Consider the following 21858-nt stretch of genomic DNA (forward strand, 5'->3'; position numbering starts at 1 on the left):
TCAGGGATAAATTATACCCAGGAGATTTTAGACCCGACACAAAGATTTTTTTGAATTATTTTAAACTTGTTCATTGGGTTTCAGAGCTCACTGATTGCTGTTAATTAATAAGCTCTCATTGACAGCAATAAGGGTTACTCTAAGGGTTACAACCGTCAAAGCCATTTCAGATCCAAACAGATCAAGTAAAAGAGGAAATTGATAGAACAGCCTTGCTAGTCAAACTCAGAAAGATCATTTAGAATTCTAAGCTGAATGCTAAATGTCACATCAAAATAGAACCCACGTGACGTGACTTCTAACCTGTCAGATTCGATATGGAACAGCCATTTGTCATGTTCAGATAAAGACAAAACAGGGAATAAATGTGATTTGGCCGTCGAAGCTTGATTTTTCTGAATTATTCATCGCTGCTGATATTTGATGAAGACAGCTCATGAATGTGCCCAAAGACAGGGTCATCAGAGCTCATGTCCTTGGTTTTCTAATCAGGCCTCAAGAGGCCTCCATACTTCCTGAAGGGTTACACTTCTGCGCATTATTCAACAGATGTAAAATACAAACATCTGATGAGAAGAGAAATGATGACTCTACCCATAACACAATAGAGAAAGTACACATTGTTGCTGACAACATAACACTCAACACAAACACACACCCACCAATGCAGACTTCACGACTTCACACCAGTACAGAAAAACCCCCCCAAAAAACCAGGACGCATACGACACACAAGTAGATACAGTATGCTCTCATGGAGCCAAGTACACATAATACACACCATGTGTCTTACTCTAATTTCCTGATGAGATATCATAGATATGGCCTTATGGGCTATCTGAGAGTTGTTCTGTTCTCTTTGGTTCTGTGTTCAGCTCATCTCACTGGTTTGTCAACAGCCGTCAGAGGCAACAGCCTCCTTCTGAGTAATTGTGCCTGTCACTCACATCCACAACTAACACAGCTTACTGTAATAGAATACGAATAACACTGTGTTAACACACAGATTAACAATATATGGGCAATGTATTTTTAATTTGTGCTCTGTCCTCATCTGAATGCAGTTTTATTTCCCAGAGAGAACTGTTTTGTGAGAAACAGACTCCAAACAGCTCTGTTTTCCAAAGATGACAGTTCACAGATATTTCTCTCCTTCCAAACTCTCTGATGAAAAATGGAAAATGGCGTGCTCATTACTCAGCCGAGATAATTGGCTGTGACAGGCAGTGAGCTGAAGAGAGGGATGAGGAGAGGGAGAGAGCAGAACCCAAACGCAGCCTTCGGCCCCTCTCTCAGGACAACGCTGCTCAAGGGAGGGCAATGAGAGCTTCGTCTAAGGACTTCTGCTTCTGTTTCTGTTTCTGTTTCTCTCTCTATCTGTCTGTCTCTGTCTGTCTGTCTGTCTATCTCTCCCTCCCTCTCTCTCTCTCCCTCTCTGTCTGCCCCCCCCCCCCCCACACACACACTCTCCTCTTTCTTTATCTTCCTCTCACTCTCTCTCTTGCCATCTCCCGCTCACGTTCTCTTTCTGTTTGTGTGTGTGTGTGTGTGTGTGTGTGTGTGAGCTGAGAGGGGTCAGGAACAAGACGCAGCAGCCCTTCTGTCCTCTTTGCCTTGGCCGGTAATTCATAAACAGTAATAATGAATACGGCCTCTGCCAATGGCTATACCCCCCAGCTCAGAGTTATAAATAATGCCAAACATCTCCTGTCATGCGCAAACCACATGATTGTGTATAGAGGCACACAAGATAATTAATATACTGATAGTTATATGGTTTACACACAGCATGGACAACACCAGATGTTATGGACAGTATAGATGTTACAGACCATTATGCTATAGACAGTAGATAAAGATTAAATGTACATTCACACAACCTATGTATATCTGTATCTAGATCTAGATAGACAGACAGACAGACAGACAGACAGACAAACCGACAGACAGACAGATAGATAGATAGATAGATAGATAGATAGATAGATAGATAGATAGATAGATAGATAGATAGATAGATAGATAGATAGATAGATAGATGGATAGATAGTTAGATAGATGGATAGTTGTTGTCAGCATCAATCTCTGACAGCATAACTGTAATTGGTGTATTTTTCTATCTCATCCGTAAATGCCATTCACTTGAATCAAAAGTATTGAGGTTTATATATTGAGAGGCAGTGAGATGAGTGAGGCTATTTTTTTGGTAATGTTAAAAAGTATGGATTACAGAATAATCATCCATCAGGGACTAGTAGACTGGAAACCCTCTAATGACAGGGCATTTACCCAGACGCTGCTGTGAGACTGAAAAATAATGATGCATTCTGTGTGTGTGTGTGTGTGTGCGCGTGCACGCGCGTGTGTGTGTGTGTGTGCGCGTGTGGATGTGTGTGTGTGTGTGTGTGTGAGAAAGTGAGTGAGTGAGTGCAGATTGTTCACATAAACTCATAATAATGGCTATCACATTTTCTAGAGCTCTTAATTAACACTCGATGCAATGCTTTAGCTATTTTGATAACATCCATCATTCATCACTGAGTTATTCAGTATTGAGTTTTTCTGTGAACAATGTCATTTGTCTGTCTAAAAAAATCTCATCTAAATGTGAAATGAATGGGTGCTGGCCGTTGTTAAATGAGAAGAAGCACAAAAGATGAAAAAAAACGAAAAACAAAAAGAACCTTAGGTGTAATTTTGGAGCAGTATCAAGTCTCTAGCCAGGTTTTGTAACTGGGAGGACGGAGCCAAAATAATCTGGGCCATGACAAAAGCAGCACAAGTTTCTTCAGACACCAAAAATAAGATGATAATGATGACTTAGCTTTAACAAAGCTATGATGCCCACTTTAATCTCTCGAATGTATGGCCGAATTTGTTTTTTCCAGATGAATGGAGAGAGCTTAAATTAGCGCCTGCGCTGTCATGGTGGTGTGTCTGGCTGTGTGACATCAGAGAGGGATGTGCTACGACGTAAATCATTTCACAAGCTGCATGGAAAAGCCAGACGAAGCTGACTTACAACACAGACTTTAACCAACCAGCTCATGCTAACTGAAAAAAAAAAGAAAAAAAAAAATCTCCAATGCTAAAAATACCCGGGCTCAGCCAAAAATACTTTCATCTTAGGACTGGAGGGCAGGATGATCTGACTTCATTAAGAACTCTGCCACTAACTGAACCAACAGAACTACAGCATTGATGTCTAGATTAATCACGGATTGAACATTAATTGGAATGAAGAATAGAGTAGCAGGAAATTTAGAACAATGAGGAATGAGAACAAGACGATATGTGATTTCTCAGAATATGTTCTGAGATGGAAGGGGAGATGTTGAAGGTTTGATATGCTCCAGTGTGCCAGGGGCCTGATCGCTTATACCCAATCACAGTGGTGTATAATAATGGTCATTTTTCACTCGCGCTCTGAAAATAAAGTTGCATTTTGCATATGTGCAAGTGTGTGTATCCTGAAAAGGTCAGTTTTGTTAGTTGCACACAGCAGAAAGAAATCAAAAAGGGTCAAAATATCTTAATCATCAAGAGCAATGAATATGAAACGGAGCTTCTCTTTAATTCGGTTGCATAAAAAATAATCTGAACAAATGTAAAAAAAAAAAAAAAATCTGAACAAATTACTGCCAAATGTAACTGTCATGTAGCCATCTCCAGACTTGCATACTTTCTCACCCATTAGACACAGTGGCTTTGATTTGGTGTGTGTGTGTTTGAGGTTGTTTGTTTCATAAACCTCACCAAGAGATTTTCACCAAAAACATTTTCATTAGGGCCAACTCTGTGCTTTGAAAAAGTATATATATCCTACCTAGAAGCTCTGTTTGCCAGGGCAGCTAATGTGTATTTATGGGCATAAAGTTTGGCATTAATTCCTAATTGTTTATACAGTAATTTGTTTGTGACTTCTGAAGCACATACACACACACATACACACACAGAGTGGATAATTGTACTTTGTAAAATATTAAGGGTCTTTATGAGTAGACTGGAAAACAAAGTCAACTACAAATAAAGCTTTAATATACAAAATCCATTGCCTACATTAACTGGGTATGCTCAGGAAATCATGTTTTTTAACCACTGCAGTGAATTCTCCCAAAAGACCAATGAAGCCAGGCAATGTTGCCTCAGCAAACTTGACACATTTATTTATTTAGAAATAAAAAAAATGTATCCATTTAATGTAAAATGCACTCAGGAAACCATAATTAATGCAATGATTCAGCTTTTTAGGGTCTTTGTGTATGGGGTTAAGATGAGTCAGGCAAAGCCTAGGGTTTGTTTTGTGCATAAAATACGGGTTCAGTTGGAAGCACAACACTTTTTTTCTGATAACATTACTGTGTATGGCCAGAAAAAGGACTGTAAAAGCACATAAATTATTTAAGACACCTTCCTCATTCACTTTCTCTCTCTTTAGTTCACTTACACACACACACACACACACACACACATACATACACACACACAAAAACCCCTGGTTGAGCTATTGTTTTTGTTTTTCTCTCTTCTCATGGCACGGAACCACAGATTTCCAGCTTAATTATCCCGAGGGGCTGTTGTACACACAGCACTCTCACTGTCAAATATCTCTAATTGGATTATTTTTAAACTATGAGGTTTTTTTCCCCACTTTCTGACAACTCTGGGGGTGTTTATTGGGTACTTATGCTAAAAAGTCTTTATTTTTTTCAACTCAGCCATCAGCCTTAATAATCATCAACACCATCATTATAGTATCTTGCTGGTAACTAATATACAAACACACTGTTAGCCAAGCACATACTCTGTTTTGACATTTCAGTCAGGATTTTTCTTTTAATAGTTGGTACCAACATTTACATTAACTTTTTGACCAAATGGACTATTGGCTAATTAATGAGCACCAGTACAGACAGGGCGTAATGTGTTTGCTGGATTGACCACACAGAAATAGTGCTCTCTCTTTTTCCCTCTTGCTCTTTCTGTAGTCACCACGCTACCTCTCAGAAGATCGGAATTATTTACAAGTGTACTGTATATCTGTGTTTGTGTTTGTGTGTGTGTGTGTGTGTGTGTGTGTGTGCACGCATGCGTGCTTGTGTGTCAGAGAGTTTGTAATGTGTGTATGTGTGTATACACAATTTATACTCTAAGATTCACCCACTCAAAATACAGCCTTGCTGTAAATAGTAGTTTTCTGTCTTGTCGGGTTCATACTGAGGTAATACAAAATCTAAGCACTGAGAAGGTCTCAGTGAACTCTTACTCTCTGTGTTGTCTAATGTCTGTGAAGGCTTAGGCATGTAAGTGCCCTTTCTCCATAAAGTGTCTGAAAAGGCAGATTCAGATCACACACATCCATGACCATGATGATATCATTACTTACAGTGATTTGGAAACGTGATGAACGTGTCATTTTGGTGTTTGTCAAATTATTTTCTACAAATGGGTGTTTTTGCATGCATGTGTGTGTTTTAGTAAGTAAGAGAGAGAGAGAGAGAGAGAGAGAGAGGCCAAAGGAAGGAGATGTGATTATTCAAATACGCATTTTGCATTTGAGACTTGATGAACTCGATGAACATCGAATTTACAACCATGACTAGTAATGTACTTCCCTAACAAAGAGCATTAAAAATTGCTTGCACGCCATCCCCCCCTAGTGAACATATTTAGGTATTGCACATCAATACGCCCTCATTTCTCCAACCTGCAGGTCTCAACATGCCAACCCCTGCTCTAACACAAAACCCAGGAAGAGGTGACAATCATTTTCTGCAGCAGTCAGTGAATAGATGGGTGACTCCACAAGGCACATGATAATTTGTACCCATAGATTTATGTCTGATGTACCTGTTTATGTAGCAGGGATGACTTTCACAGCATGGGTCTCTTAATCCCCTTGGCTATGGTACTCATAATTACGCAGTTGTTTGTTTAAGTGAGATGATTTGCCATCGTGGGCGTGGTCTCCTGAGGAGGCTTTAGATAAGATGGAACAGTTAAGGACTTTTACCATATCTTATCCCTTCTTAAGAGTGATAATTTTACTCTAGTCAGTATGGTGACCTCATTTTTTCTGGTTTACAAAACCTTATACTTCAAATTTTTTTAAATCTGTATTTTGAACATTTGTGTGTAACTAATGAATTATAATGTAATACCCTTTGATTTACAATGCCTCAGCATATTAAGTTACTTCAAAACATCTGAAAAATCTTAACAGTAACTGTAAATGTATGGCCTCTTTATGGTATATTTTTACCCTCCTCAGCCGAAATATGAGTTCAGCAGGTGAAATGTCCTTGCTATGAAATAATGTTAATTATTAAGGCTAGTAAGGTAGGCCAATAGATAGATCGATAGATAGATAGATAGATAGATAGATAGATAGATAGATAGATAGATAGATAGATAGATAGATAGATAGATATTACTAAAACTGCTTCACTAATTTAGAAAAATATCTGCAGCAATTCAATTCAGGTCCGCTTTCTGTTTGTAATAATATCCTCAGTCGGTCGATGCGTAATGTGACCCCCCCCCCCCCCCCCCCCCCCCTCCCATAGTCAGCATTGACATGCGAGTCAAACTCATGACTTTCGGTCTCTAAGCAACAAGTGACGCGAATAATGGACCTTCTATGGCTTGCATCATGCCACTTTTATTCAACAGCAAATGAAGATAAATGACATGAAAACTACAAATAACTGAACGTCAGTTAGGCTGTATTTGGTAAATTACCTTCTCTAATCAACCACATAAAGTGAGTAAATTTGGAATTTCTGTGGCACTGTCCCTGTCGTCTGCTGTTTCACTGTGAGACTTTTCTCACTTTGGTGGGAGCAAGCGGATTCAGGCGGGCAAATGAATTTGCTCTCTCATCGAGGTCCTGAAGGCAGGTACGACTTTGAGAGCTTGATTTCAAGAGACAACCCTGCCTTCGCTAAATTCAACCCACAGGCTTGTCCGCCAGCCGATCACGCCCCGCTGGCACCCTTACGCGATGAGGTGCCGGTAATAGACCCTTGCTCAGGCCACCTGAGCATTGGAGCAGAGTTGGATTTGGGAATCAAGGGACGACACAAATTCATTGACAGATTTTACGCCCCGTCGGACCTCTGGGTACCAGCAGGCTTCAGAGACAGGCCACAGACGCCACCGGTCAGACCCTCAGCTGTGACAAGTGACTTAGCAGAGCACAAGAAATGGAATTCGAAAGAACTCTCTGATACAGCGCTTCGAGCGCATCTTGGAGGTAAAAAGCGATATATTTTGGTCATTTTTGTCATGTCTGTATTGGAATAAAATCACATTCTAGTAGTTGTAATAAGACTGTAAATTCAGGATACATATACTGGTGATTTGAATACTATTTTATTTTGTAATATGTATGTTATGTTATGGAATAATTTTGTTTGTATTGTCGCATTTTTGCTATCTGACTATGTTCGTCATAAGGTTGGACGAGCGCGAAGAAAGTGACGCCAGCTTCTCCAAAAATTCCAGGCACCCTTAAATTCTACAGTTTTTTTCCTGACAGAAACGTCTCACTGTCGGTATGTACTGAAACATTCTCCCTAGGCCGGCGGTCGAAATTACAGTGAGGAAATTGGAGTATAAAATTATAGTAGTTACATAAATAATAATAATATAGCGATAATAGTGATAATAATAATAGTAGTGTGTAAAACTTGCAAAAACTTAAATCGCTTCTTGACATTTTTTATACTGGCACTGCAGACAAAATGCAGTAAGCTTGCGTTACCGAGGAGTGCGATATTCAGTGAAATATCTTATCTTATCCCTCAGGGCGCACGGTCTGCTATTCCCACTGATTGGATAAAAAAAGCAACATGCCGCTATATCTATACTTCCACAGCTCAAAGGTCCCTTTGCAGACACACATACATGCGCGCACACACACACACACACATACACACACACACACAGAGAGAGAGAGAGAGAGAGAGAAAGAGAGAGCAAAAAACAAGCAAACAGACACATTTATCATTTACATTTGCCATTATTTAACGATCACACCAACTAAACACTGTCAGTCACAGAAGCATAATTCTTGTTAATACTGACATATATACCTCATGGTGATCAGTATATTCAGTATATTCTCTAGGGGACCCTCATAGCATGCATTCACCTTGTACATAAATCCACTGTCAAACTCTCCATAAGGTATATGTCGAGGTTATGATATTAGTTTGACATATTTCAAAGTACATAGTTTTGAGATTTTTGGTCTGTGCAGAAGTTATGAAGATGTATCCTGGGACTCCAAGCTGCCAGAGAGAATCAAACCTCCAGAAACCACTCTGGAGAAAATGGCTGATCCTGTGAATCAGCGATTCACCTTGCGCAGATACCATCCTAGAACCGCCGTGTGGCAGGTAAGATCATCTAAAACCACGACCGGGGCTTTGTCTCCTTTGTTTGGCATAAGAAGATTAAGATACCCTGAAAACCAGGATATATGCCCCAGGGAAAGAGAACAGCAATTTATTGGATTAAAAGTGCTTTTTGCTGAAGGGCAAGCCAGCAGTGCCATGCAACCCTAAAGCTACTCTTACATTTCTTCATGCCTGTATAAGAATTAGAACCAGAAAATGCTCGATTCCTGTCAATAGCTCTACCGTGCTGGCTTCTCTTGGTCCACCTGTTGGCTCAGCAGTCATTGTGGTCTCATTAGAGGTAGTTTCCATCACACTAATGTTGGGATGCATAGTAGTCATTAAGAGGTGCAGAACAAATATGAATCTTACCAAAATTGAGTGACACTGTGAGGAAGCTTAGATCAGAACAGAATTCTACAGTCTCTGGATTCTATTGTCGTCAAATCCATTACAATACACACCTCAGATCCACTGACCTCCTGCACCTTTTGGTAACGCTTTCCTGTTTAAATTCTTACTTGTGTTTCACATCACACTTGTCTTGATTTACTACACAGTTGTGATGTGACGCCAGACAATGTTATATATCACCCAGATCCCCAAGGACATGGCAAATGCTGTGTTGATAAGAAAACACTTGTGAGTTGTTTTTAGATCCTACAGCAGAGTAAGGCCTGTTCGTAACAGTGTTAGTAAAACAGGACCTGAAATAGGACAAGAAAAGAGTCATGTAGTCTTGTTGTAGGAGAGGACAAGATGGATTTGGCTGTTTTGACGAGAGGTCTCTTGGTGAAGGATTACGAGTTCTTGTACTGTGCAGTGACAGGACTTTTGCATCGATTTTATTGATACTGCTTCTACTCAAAACTCACAGCAATTTTTATTTTAGACTGTCGGGACACACTGGAACAGACAACAGCTACGCGCCAAACATGAAGTGAGGAAACCTATCACTTTGTAAGTGAAGTGGTTTTTCTTTGAGTCAAAGGTTTATACAGTGTGGAATACTGGAAGAGTGTAAAGTACTATTTACACCAGAGGTTATGACATAAATTCATACATTCATCACTTACACTAAGCATTGTTGTCTAAACAACAAATAAACATTTAGTCGATTTTAATTTATAAATTTAAATTAATCTGTCTTGTTCCCCAGCACCAGTCCTTGCACAAGATCAGGCCAAATACCTTCATACTGGTAGGAAAACATAAACCATGTGTAAACTTGGAAAATGCATTGAGTAGTCAGAACAAACACAAGCAGATAAATGTGGATGACTAATGCACTAATAAGAGTAGATAAAGGTCAATGTTGACTGCTAATGCTGCAAGCTGTTACCCTCTGTGCTAACATGACATTATGTGAAACACATGATGCTGTCAAAACAGGCTTTTCATGCGTGTGTGTATGTATGTGTGAATGTGTGTATATGTGTGTATGTGTGTGTCTTTGTGTTCTGTGCCCCTTTCAGTGGTGTTGTCGGCTCTGAAAACATGGACAGCATAGACAGACCAGAGCAAGAGTTCACTCCGCTCACTGTGCTGCGTTCCACCGTGCCCCCTTATACCCCCACGGCCCAGTGCGTATCTCACAATACCATTCTCTCACATTCTGTCACCTGTGTAGCAGTACAGGTCAATTTAAGCCCAAGTCATGAAATTATTACTGTTTGACACTCCATATAAAACAACACAGCGACAACATCAGACTCACTCAGAACAACAGTAAATCAAGCACTTCAGCAAAGCCAAATGGCGTCTGTGGAACTCAGCTTCAGTTCAGTGAGTTTAGCAAATGATATAAACTTAACACACTTAAGCTTAAATCATTCAGATCCATTCTGACACACTCTTTTTCAGTTTGTGGCTTCAGGTGTCTTCATGTCTTCAGATAACTGTGTCAGAACTTAATGCACCTGCTAGCTGACTCTGCTGTGCTGATGCCCAGTTGATGCTATACTTTTCGGACTTGTTTTCTGGATCAGCTCTGATATAACGCTGCAGTCTCTGGGCTTTGTTCCTCAGCCGCTCCACCATTCCTGGTTACGCCGGTAAAGCTCCGTATGACAGACCATACTCTTTTGACTCCAATTTGCCTGGCCTTCCCTGTTCTCCCCAAACTACACAGTAAGTAATGTTAACAAACACACTCCTTTGATACAGAGTGAATAACTATCATTTAGTTTATACCTGTTTTTTTGTGTACATGTTTGTATTGTCTTGAAGGAGTACCATGTTTTTATGATATTAAAATCTTTTACCATTAAAAAACAAGCTCTAAAAATCTAAAAAGAGTTTGCATAGACCACAGTTGACTGGTAAATGCAGACTATAATTGCCTGTTGATATGTGGGTGTATTTTGATATGCATCAAGTGTTTCTCAGAAGCATTGTTCATCTGAAGCACCCTGTAGTCACTTCTGCACAGACTGATGTCTCACTTCAACATGTGTCCTATTTAAAAGTGTAGTTTCAGTACGTCTACCCTATCCCCCCGTGAAAAAAATACTATCTATAATTGCACTTCTATTTGTCACCTCTCTCTCGCTCCCTCCCTCTCTCTCTCTCTCTCTCTCTCTCTCTCCCCCTCTCTCTCTGTCTGTCTCATACGTACGGTTTCACTAAAAAAAACCCTCTCAAAACCAATCAAAATGTGTGGCTTTAGAAGTGATCTCACAAGTTCGGTGTATGAAAATCAATCATTAATCTTCTTTTTCTTGCCCAGCTGAAATCATTAGCATATAGCACCCACCCTGAGGGCATATGTATTGTTGTGCATGTGTGTGGATCACTTTAGTCCAGTAGGGGGCGATGAAGCAGTTCATTCAAACTGCGTTACCATAGCGCCTGAACAACACAGGGAAGGTTTACTTTCATGAGAGCGGAACAACCTACCTTTATCCTCTGACTCTGAGATCTCTCTCTGTTTGCACAGTACAACACATGGCATAAATTCTTTCTCTAAACAGTTAAGAATCAGGCGAAAATACAAAACATTTTTAAAGTCTGTGTAGCCGTGTTTTAGCAACAATGAGTTACATAGTTTGTTACACACACACAATCTCTCTCTCACACACACACACACGCGCGCACATGTACACACACACACACATTCACACACTAACACATTGGAAAACAAGATACGGACCACCTATTGTGGGGCGCCAGGTCAGCAACTCTACCCCTATTGTTTTTTTCTTCTTCTTCTTTTTAACCTCCCACAGGTTTCTTTTCTGTTAGAGACCTAGGCCCGAAGCTGACCTAGATTTACAACTCTCCAACGCTCCAAAGTTTGTGGCTACCCTCTGAGGGTGTGTGATGTGTATGCAAAAAATGACACACAGTAAATTTATGGGACCCAAAAAGATGACCTGGAAAAAGAGCACGTCTTCATCTATGTATAAACAATTGCTGACATCACAGACCCTTAAAAGGACATTTGTATCAAGTGTATGAGATGTGCACTTCTGTGTGGTGCCGCTGACTTTTCAGATATCCGTGTCTTGCTTGGATATGTTTAAGCGCGGCACTTCTGACTTAGAAAAACTGAACTAGGATCAGAGGATCTAACAGAGTAAGTGAATAATAATGTGCTTCTAATTCTCAGAGTGAGTAGCAATGGATTATCTTTCGTTCTGAGAATGACATTTAGCAAAGAGGAAGAAAGAAGGAGGGAGGCCTCCGAGGGAGAGAGAGAAAACAAGAGAGAGAGAGACAGAGAGGGGGAGGAAAACCAACAACTTCACACTGGAACCGACTGTCTGACCCAGCCACCAAGGGCCGTTTTCTCTAAACCTGTTTCCTAGCCGGGGCCCTGTAGAGTGGGTTTACCGGCCCCAGGAGCTGGGTTTTTCTCTCCAGATGGTCGTATCCAGAGGCTGGCAACTCTCGCTCGTGGTAATCGTGGTTTGAAAAAAAAAAAAAGAAAGAAAAAAAAAAAGGCTAAGATCCATTTCCCTGGAGCCAATTCAGGCCTCCGAAGTCTGTTTCCTCTGTCGATAAAGCTCGCCTTCCTTCTCCTCTCCTGACAGCAGACTGAAAAGCCTAACCTCTGGACCAGTGTTTCACCTTGACAGTTTCCGTCTGCTAACAGTCACGCCCCAAAAGCCTCTCCCAGCCTTTCTGCTGTTCTTTCTTCAACTCCGTCCACCACTGCTGGCTGGCAGCTCGGATGTCATAGTGTTGATACAGTTTTAATGGAGTCGGTTTAGGAAAAGGGTCGACATGTAGCTCAGTGACTGTATGTCCCCTGAGTATTTTTCAATTTGACTTCATGGAAGATTCTATTCATTTGATGAATGAATTGAATGAATGTTAATTGACGCCAGTTAGATGCGAGTTGACTACAGATGAAGAGTCATAATTCTCTCAAGCGAGCATCTGTGTCCTGTATGGAGAAGCTCATGGAGTTCAAAAGTAAATCGGCGCTAATAAAATACTGTACCCATAATGTTGCCTTTCACACACAAAAAAAAGTTAAAAGTTTATCTGGTTGGATCAGTCATTCGGTTCCTTTTAATATGGACCAGTGACAGAGTTTAACGCAGTGTAATTACAAACCATTATGAAGTTCTCAACTTCAGACAACCTCAGACACTATATTCTTTTTCTTTTTTTAACCTATTTTTACATAGCCAGTTACATCCTGAACTGTCTTAATTCAGATAATTGGGGATGAGCGATGAGTTAATTAGACAGGTATACTTGAAAAAAAAAGAAAGAAAGAAAGACAGAAACATTGCTGGAAGCACAGAGATTGTAAAAATGCTGCTGTGTGAATATATTCTGTATTTGATTGGTTAACAATTGAACAAAATTGCTTTTTATTACAGGGAGATTTGGCAAAAAGATATACATGTTGACTCAAGAGATTTCTTGAATGAACTTCTGTTCCAAACACTACTATAAAGATATTTTGAGTGGTCACTCTTTCTTTGAAAAAAAGGGATTTTTTCTATATAGTTCTTACTTGATTAAAAGTGAGTATTAAAAAAATGAGTAATTTCTGTGATGTTTTCCCTTAAAATACTCATTTACAGACAAAGTCAGAGTGTGTGGAGTTCTTCAGCCTATGGTCGCATGGCTCCACTTTCCAGAATGGTCACCACAGTGCTTCCGTACAACCCCTACCTTCTCCCCAAAGTTCAGCCTCACACCCCACACTCCAGAGACCGTGTCTCCTCAAGATCTACCACACAGAGAGCACATTAAACAAAGGATTACAGTGATAAAAGATGTGGAAAATGAGAGTGTGTCCTTTTTCTGTGAAATCCAATCTGTGTTTATGAATAGCTCTATAATGACATGGTGTCAGCGGCTGATTCGCTGTGAGTTTTGAATAATGAGATGCTTCATTAGCATAATTTCCTCTTGATTTACTTGAGTGGTTTTGTGAACATGGCTGTGAGAGATGTAAGCTTCCACTATCATTATATATGCTTAAAGTTGTGTGTGTGTGTGTGTGTGTGTGTGTGTGTGTGTGTGTGTGTGTGTGTGTGCATTTTATCATCCAACCAAAATGTCGAATATTTTGCTGGTATATTTTATGCCACTCAAATAATCCAAAATAAAGCCTAAATGAAATTAAAAAAGGGTATTTGTGGAATTCCTGGCTCACCATGTTTCATATGATGTATGACAGTGTGTGACCTCACTGGAGGGTTGCTCACTGCAACATAATGCACTTCAAAAGCCGATCTGTGCTAAATGTTACATGTTTTTCTCCAAAAGAGATTTTTTTTTTTTTTCTGAAACAAGCTCGTTTCTCTCCCCAAAGAACTGCGGTCTAGTGAATGAAAGAGAGAATGCCGGTGCAGCCTCACCTGTTGACAGGAAAAAGGAACGTGCTGGTTTCCTGTTACCCCCCCCCCCCCCCCCATCAGTCACCCATTCTGAACTGAAAATCCCCACCCCAGGATTCAACTCATTCGCATCCCGCTCTTAAAATCCTCCTGCCCACAAAAGAAATTTCACCTCACGTTGCCGGTGCAGAAACACAGCGTTAACTTTTAACCTGCCTTTTCTTTATTTCTCTGCCCGTTTTCTTTTATTTGTTCATTAATAACAGACGTGTGTAATCGTTCAAATACAAATGTCAGTAAATAACTGTAAATAACCAGACCTGCAAAATTTCCATTTTTTTTTAAATTTGTGCCCACACCATGATTGGCATGGACTGTGAGTGGCGTGCAGCGGAGGTTCATCCAACCCCATCTAAATTTGTGAGAGATAAGGACTGTGTACGTGTAAAACTTGAAAAAACCTTCAATGCCGACGGGAAGTTTCTGACTTGCATCATGCGCGTTATGTTTCAAAGCGGCACTGTGCCACCACGTGTTCATGGAACTCTGTGTACGCGACACCATCCTACCAAGTGATTTGACCTTTGACAGTTTGTTGCTGGAGGTACAAAGCACTGTCTCAGGTGAAAGCGCTTGCAACTGCATTGTCACCAAACCATAGTATCCCTTTCCCTATGTTTTTGTTTTTATGGACTCATCTTGATGAAACTGCCTCTGCTCAGGTCCTGTATGTCACTTTGAGGTTAACTGGTTCAGAGTGGCTTGCATTTCATCTCACAGCACTGGATGGACATCATAATCGATCAAGATGCGTTTTGTATTGTGTTTGACCATAGATGATGATGACTTTACCACATGCTGGCATCACGCCACCATTGCTTGTGAAACTCCAACGTGTTGAGCAATGTTTGTCAATCATATTCCGACGGTCACACCTCTTTCAGTGTCATCATTCAGATCTCTTCAGGCATCGTCGCCAAAGTAACGGCAAAATCTGCACAGCATATTTATGACCCCAAGTACAATAAAATATTGATTGTTTTATTATCTCAGGCAGCACATCTGTATGGAGGTGTCTGCTTTCAATTTACTTGTCACTATCAGTCATATCACTCATGTTCTGTCAGTGGCTTTTATTTGAAACCTGTAGTGCACTACTGTCCAAATGTATTTCATTTAATACTTTAGACATACATGTGAGGTGGCAAAAAGTGAATAAAATTTCTGGACATCAATGGTCTATATAGTTGACCTTCAGGATTCTACGATGACTAATATACTCAGTATAATTTTGAGCGGGCAGTCATCTGGAATCAGCTGATAGGAGAGGATTACCTACTGTTTTAAAAGTTCCATTGTCTTTCGGCTGAGTGCAGTCGTGTGTCTGTGTCTGTGTCTGTGTCTGCGTGCATGTGGGTGCGTGAGAGAAAGACAGTTTGTGTGAAGTGTGCGTGTATATTTGTGACCCTTCAAACCTTGTGGCTCAGTGTCCACAGAGTTTCCAGAGATGCAGATGTGGTTTGCTGATAACCAACGTCCACAGGGAGGCCTGGGTGGTTTTCCAGCTCCGAGCATGTGTGTGTGTGTGGTGGGGGATTGGGGGGTGGCTGTGTGTTTCTAAATGGAGCAGGCAGAACTTTCTCTTTAATCATAATGCTTGTGCTCTAATGCTAGAAGCCTTCTGCTTCTCTCCCCGTCTCTCTCTCTCTCTCCCTCTCTCTTTCTCTCTCTCTGCTGAATGCTCAATAATATCTTACTGAACCGCTGAAACAAAAGACTTGTGAGACTGTGTGTGACACTTGAATGTACAGAGATGTTATAGCTGTACTGGGAGTACAAATTATTTAACTGATACAGGTGTTTTAAACAGATGTATTCTAACTTTTCACTACCCACGCAACAAAAGTACATTATACTTTGTGTGCTATGGCCATGTAAGCATTTGCTTCAGATACTTGAGTATTCTCTACTGAATCTATTGTATAACTGCAACAGTTGCTCCCACTGAGGTGTGTTCACTGCACGAGTTGACAGAGCTCTTGCTGTTTGCTACATATGCTATAACTATGCTATTACTGTTTTGCCACTGGTGATATGACTGTGTCACTGCTTCAATACAGATTATGTTGCTATGTTGAATGTTTGATGCAGATTTTATGGCTGTACTCTGATTGTTCAATGCTCTTAAGGTGCACCTCCAGTGCTTGCAGCGGTTTGAATCAACACCACATGTACTCAGAGCGTCTGTGCTAGAACTGGACCAGTCATAGTATAGTTACATAGCATGTATTTTAGGCATGTCTGATTTTAAGGCTTTTCACAGTCATTTCATCTGCAGAGCAAACTTGTTGATAGTCCTAACATGTGTCTAACTGATGTATTTCCAAGCATAGACAGTGCATTAGGTGGTGACTTTTAACAGAGCTGCCTGTCAACAGGCAATGACTTAACACTGCCACACCCCTGCCACAATACACTCATACCCCACACTATATAAAATTATCGTGGTGATGTCTAAGGAAACACACTTTCTAAACATAGACACACACACACACACACACACGGACATGCACACATATGCATGCACACATATGCATGTACACATATGCATGCATATGTGCCTATGTGTATGTACAGAAATAGACAGACAGACAAACACACACACACACACACACACACACACACACGCGCGCGCAAGCCCACGCCCACATACAACCCCTCACACATAAACACACACACACACGCACACACGCACACACACACACACGCACACGCACACACACACACACACACACACACACACACACACACACGCACACGCACACACACACACACACATCCAGATGGTTGTGTCAGCAATCGCTCTTTCTCTGGAGTCTAAATTAACTCACATTTTAAATCACATTTAAAGCTACTCATCTCGCACACATTTTTTTTCAACTCTCCTAACATCTCTCCATTCCTCTCTCTTTCTTGAATGAGCTCCTTCATGTGTCACACTTGGTCTCAATCCTTTTGTTGCTTCAATTTTCAGCCTGGGATCCCAAACACAATGACAGATTCTCTAATAAAAAGCTTTGGGCATCTCCTTAATACTGCCCCAGCAAAAAGATTCATTTCCCCACTGAGTCTTGTCATTTCTCCATACTGAGGGCAAATGTCAAGCATGCCTGCTTCCTTCTAGTGACACTTCTCTTCCCACCGATAATTACCATAAGGAAATCGATGCTTCAGTGTGCGGGAGGAGAATTTAATTTACTCTGACATACAAACACGGAACACAATCCCTGAAGAAAGTTACGTTTTCAGCCTTGTATCAGGAATTTAAAAAACATCTGATTATTAATGTGGTTACCAACCTTGAACGTCTCAGGCTTATTTAGGTATTTAAACCAATTATGGCCTACATGATATCCCTGCTCTTAAACTGGAAGATGTGAATGCTGCTTAAAGATCCATGAAATAAGAAACAGACAGAGGCTTTTCTCACTTGATCACTATGTACACCTTGCTTGACACTCAGTCAGTTTCTCAGCCAATACTTTTTAATTACTGTTTGCTCACTGATATGAAGACAGATGAAGTCCTGTTACAGTCTTTTGGATTCTTTGTGGTAAAAATCATAAACATGGCCAGGGACTGGTTTTATTTCCATTTTCTACTATTCCTTGATTAAGCAATAACATTGCTTTCACATCTCGGTAATATATACAGCAAATTTTACTAATATATTGCACCCATATTGCACCTATGAATGGATGAATGAATGAATGAATGAATGAATGAATGAATGAATGAATGACCTCATAAACCAATTAGTTACTGAATTTAATGTCTAAAGAGGTAAATATGAAAGGCAGAATATGATAATAGTCATACAGTAAAAATAAATCCATAATTTATTTTCTCTTTCCACAATTTCATGCCACAACTATCAGTCTATATGTGGCCTAAACAATGTATACCTGACCAAAGTCCTGCCACCAGTGACAAATTCGACAGAAAATGCAAGAATGGCATGACAATCTTCATAAACTCCCGTTAAAATCTTCACCATGTACAATTTACTAATATAAGTCTGAACCCAGCTAACAATGTTTCTAGAAGGCAGCATACTCCATGTGCCCACCCCTCTTATCCACTCCCTGGAGTTTATGTAAAGGGCAGTGGCACTGTGGCGGGAAGATTCTCTGCTATCTGTGAGGTAACCCAAGAAACCCAAGTTACTCTTGGCTGGTAATGACCGGTGTGAAGGCCCACTTTGCTGAGTCACTCTCATATAAAGTGTTCCCTCTGCCTGTTCTGTGGAGTGGTCTGAAAACAGGCCTCAACACTACAGCATCTGCCCCCGCTCCCCCTCTGTCTCCTTCTCCTTCTAAATGAGACTTTCAAAATTCACATTTTGCCCCCCCCCCCCCCCCGCCCCCCCCAACCAACACACACACACACACACACACACACACACACATCACACGCACGTACACGCACAAACACACACACACTGCACACTACAAACTCTAACAGCCACTAAATTCCAGAGTGTATCATTAAGAGGACATGGGTGGCTGAGGTTCTCCAAGGTTCTATATGTTCCTCCACTGTAGCCTAACTAACTGCCTTTAAAAGTCCTGGTTCGTCCGAGATAAGACTCCAGTCGTCTATGACTCAGCAACTCAGAGCCTGCCTGCTCCAGCTCCAGAGATATGACTACCTGGGAGGGTCAAAACATGAGGGAAAACACAGAAGGGAAAAAAGCCAAAAGTCACGCTGGCTTAGAGTAGTACCAGAGAACCATTGTGAGGCATTGTGCTGAAAATGCCATTTAGCAAATAATCACAAAACATGGCAGAGAAATGAACCTATTTATACAAACCAAATTTGCTGTAGAGCTCATTACTTATTGACTGTTTCTATAAATATTAATGGAAAAATTATATCTCTTTGGATGACTGGGGTGACGGTGTCATTCTCAACAGTCAGTCTGAGTGAATAGAGATTTATTTTTTGAAAATTAAGACAGGAAGTCTTAAACATGTCAGAATGCACATACAATCTCCTATATGCTTCATAGGCAGTGGAATTGTGCCCTAATAATGAAACAAAAATAAGCAAACATCTTATCTTGTAAATATTGCTGTTTAAAAATTCGTGAGAGTTAAAGTTTTTGGGTGAGACTTTGGGAACACCCTTTGCACATACACGTTTTGAGGCTTTGTGAGCTGTGATAAACACTGGTGTCCTACTTCTTCTCCCAGTTTTCAGTTTCACATTTTAATTACATTACAGGTATCAAACGTTCATCAGAAATCAGTTGGTGTTATAGTTTTGTTATGGATTTGAACTCTGTAAACTTCACAAATTTTGTTTTGGAGTAATATTTTCAAAACTTGTCTCAGTTTATTGTGTGAAAGATATCAGTTGAGCACATTTATCCTCATTTTTTTTTAATTTGTGTGCAATAGCACTAAGTTTAAGCTGTGGTCCATGAATGATTATAAACAATTCTTCTCCAAATACCCAGTCATATCCATCATGGTGAAATTACTAATCACAGGTCTTAACGACCTTTTCTTCAGTTGCCAGTCAGTCAAAGGAAATCCCACCGAAGTTCTCTAAGCTGTTTCTCTGTTATTCATGCATATTAATTAGGCAAATTATGAGTGCATACAAGCAATTTAAACAAAATTTTATTTCTTCTTTCATTTCCCCTTATATTAATTTTTGATAATAAATGATTGTTTGTTCACACAAAATGCCAGTGAATGTGTACAATTGGCTGAATGTATGTGTACAGTGTTCATGAGCCGACCACTAGGTGAATGAATTAAAAGTGGGTTGATAGGTACAGGGCAAGTCCCTAAGGATTCTGACCCTATTGTCAGTCTGACAAACAAACAAACAAACCAATCACACCATCTGGAGCAACAGAAATATGAAATGCCTGCCTGAAGATTAGCCTCGTGGCAGAGAGTTCTGTGAGAGATCCTGTTAAGAGCCCAGAGTTGTGGGCTGCAAATTATGAGACTGTTTCCAAAAAGGAAAAATGGAAATAAAAGAAAACTGTGCCAGTTTGCGGGAGATATGATCAGATATTAGACATTGTGGCTCAGTTACAGTGTTTTGTGCTTGCATTCTTTTTTGTGCTTGTTAAGTTTTGATTTGGTCATTTATGTAAATCATTTTCATTGTAATCTAATTGTAATTTCATTTCATTGTAATTTAATGCGTAGTTGTGGCGTGATAAAACAGGTGACAGAAGATTTGCTTCATTGTAAGACCCCCCCCCCCCCCAACACTTACACCCCCCCTCCCCTAAGCCTTCACTCGCCGGGAAGATAAATAAATAAGCAATGAACGGTCCACTCGTCCTCGCGAGGAGCTTCATCCCATCTCACGCGTGGCTGCCAGTGATGGTCTACCGGGTGTCAGCTTTTATTGGCACGATACAAAGCGAGGTGCCAGGGGCCGCCGCTTCGACTCCCCGGACAGATTCGGCCTCTGGAATAAAAGCTTGAAATATGCTTCGCTTGAGCACAGACAGCTAGCAATGTTGGGCTGGAACGAGGAAGTACCGTGGAGAGGGGAGGGACTGAGAACAGAGTTCCATAGCGCTGCTGCGGCGCTGCGAACTTCTGCACATGGAGTGGGGGAGAGTTGGAAGAGCTTCATATTACAAACTCAAGGAATAGCAGGTACCGTAACTTTCATGATGATTCTTTTCCGTAACAACTGATTTTTTAAGAGTTGAGAATCAATTATCCAAAAAACTAAAGATGCCCAACTTTTCTCTGAAAGAGAAAGGAAAAGCTGGCGTAATGGAAAATTTGGTCCTTAAAGTAAAGAGCAGGTGCGTGAGCGCCACTGAACTCCTCTGAAGCGCGCAGTGACCGTCAAGTCAGAAGGCATGCTCATTTGATTTGTGTCTCATGAACTACCGTTATTATCTATAATTTTAAAATGGGTTAGTGTGCCTTCACATGGAAAATTACGTTTTTCCTTAGACAAGGAGCACCGAGGATATTTCCCGTTATCCAAATGTTAAACTTGTTTGGAATTAGCTGGAATACTCATTTCAGTCTTTCAACCGTTTGGTATGAAAACATAGACAAGCTATAAATTAAGTTAAATATATCCGAGCATTTACACTTTTTTACCGAAATCAGACGAACTGAAACTATTCTAACTCCTGTGCTCCTCAGACTTGGAACACCTGTTGCAATGGGCTGCTGCGCATCCGTTCGTCGTTTTTGTACTATCGCTGGAGTTTTTTTTCACTAAGGAAATTTTGATATCTGTGTTCTTTTTAAAATAAGAAATAATTTTGTATTTATCTGAGAGCTGTAAGGTAAAAATCCCGCTCTTTACTGACTAAACTCATCGTAAATCATATTAGATATGTTTACTCAGCTCTTCATATTTAGTATCTAAAACTTTTAGCCATTTCGTGCACTAGAACAAAATCTGTCGATACAAAATAGTTATTTTGTATACAATTATATGACCACCATCTTCAAGAATGTATATAAACTCATTTAAGACATGGAGTGGGGTTAGATTTAGTTAAGTGAATTACTTCACTTAACTGAATTTTTTTGACTGAGGCACAATGCCGAAGATTAATATCGTGGTAAACTTTCAGTGACTGGTGTTCG

General features: G+C 40.4%; 1 protein-coding gene across 1 annotated transcript; it reads left to right on the forward strand.

Moving 5' to 3' along the window:
* Window positions 1-6864: 6864 nt before the first annotated feature.
* On the forward strand, window positions 6865-13616 carry spmip7 (sperm microtubule inner protein 7). The gene is made up of 9 exons (XM_030772285.1): window positions 6865-7255; window positions 7459-7556; window positions 7810-7886; window positions 8264-8402; window positions 9295-9362; window positions 9562-9603; window positions 9878-9985; window positions 10431-10532; window positions 13445-13616. Exons 1-9 carry the CDS (start codon window positions 6865-6867, stop codon window positions 13614-13616), a joined length of 1197 nt encoding a protein of 398 aa, XP_030628145.1.
* The last annotated feature ends 8242 nt before the right edge of the window (window positions 13617-21858 follow it).

Source organism: Chanos chanos, chromosome 4, assembly GCF_902362185.1.
Source record: "Chanos chanos chromosome 4, fChaCha1.1, whole genome shotgun sequence".
Classification (NCBI taxonomy): Eukaryota; Metazoa; Chordata; class Actinopteri; order Gonorynchiformes; family Chanidae; genus Chanos; species Chanos chanos.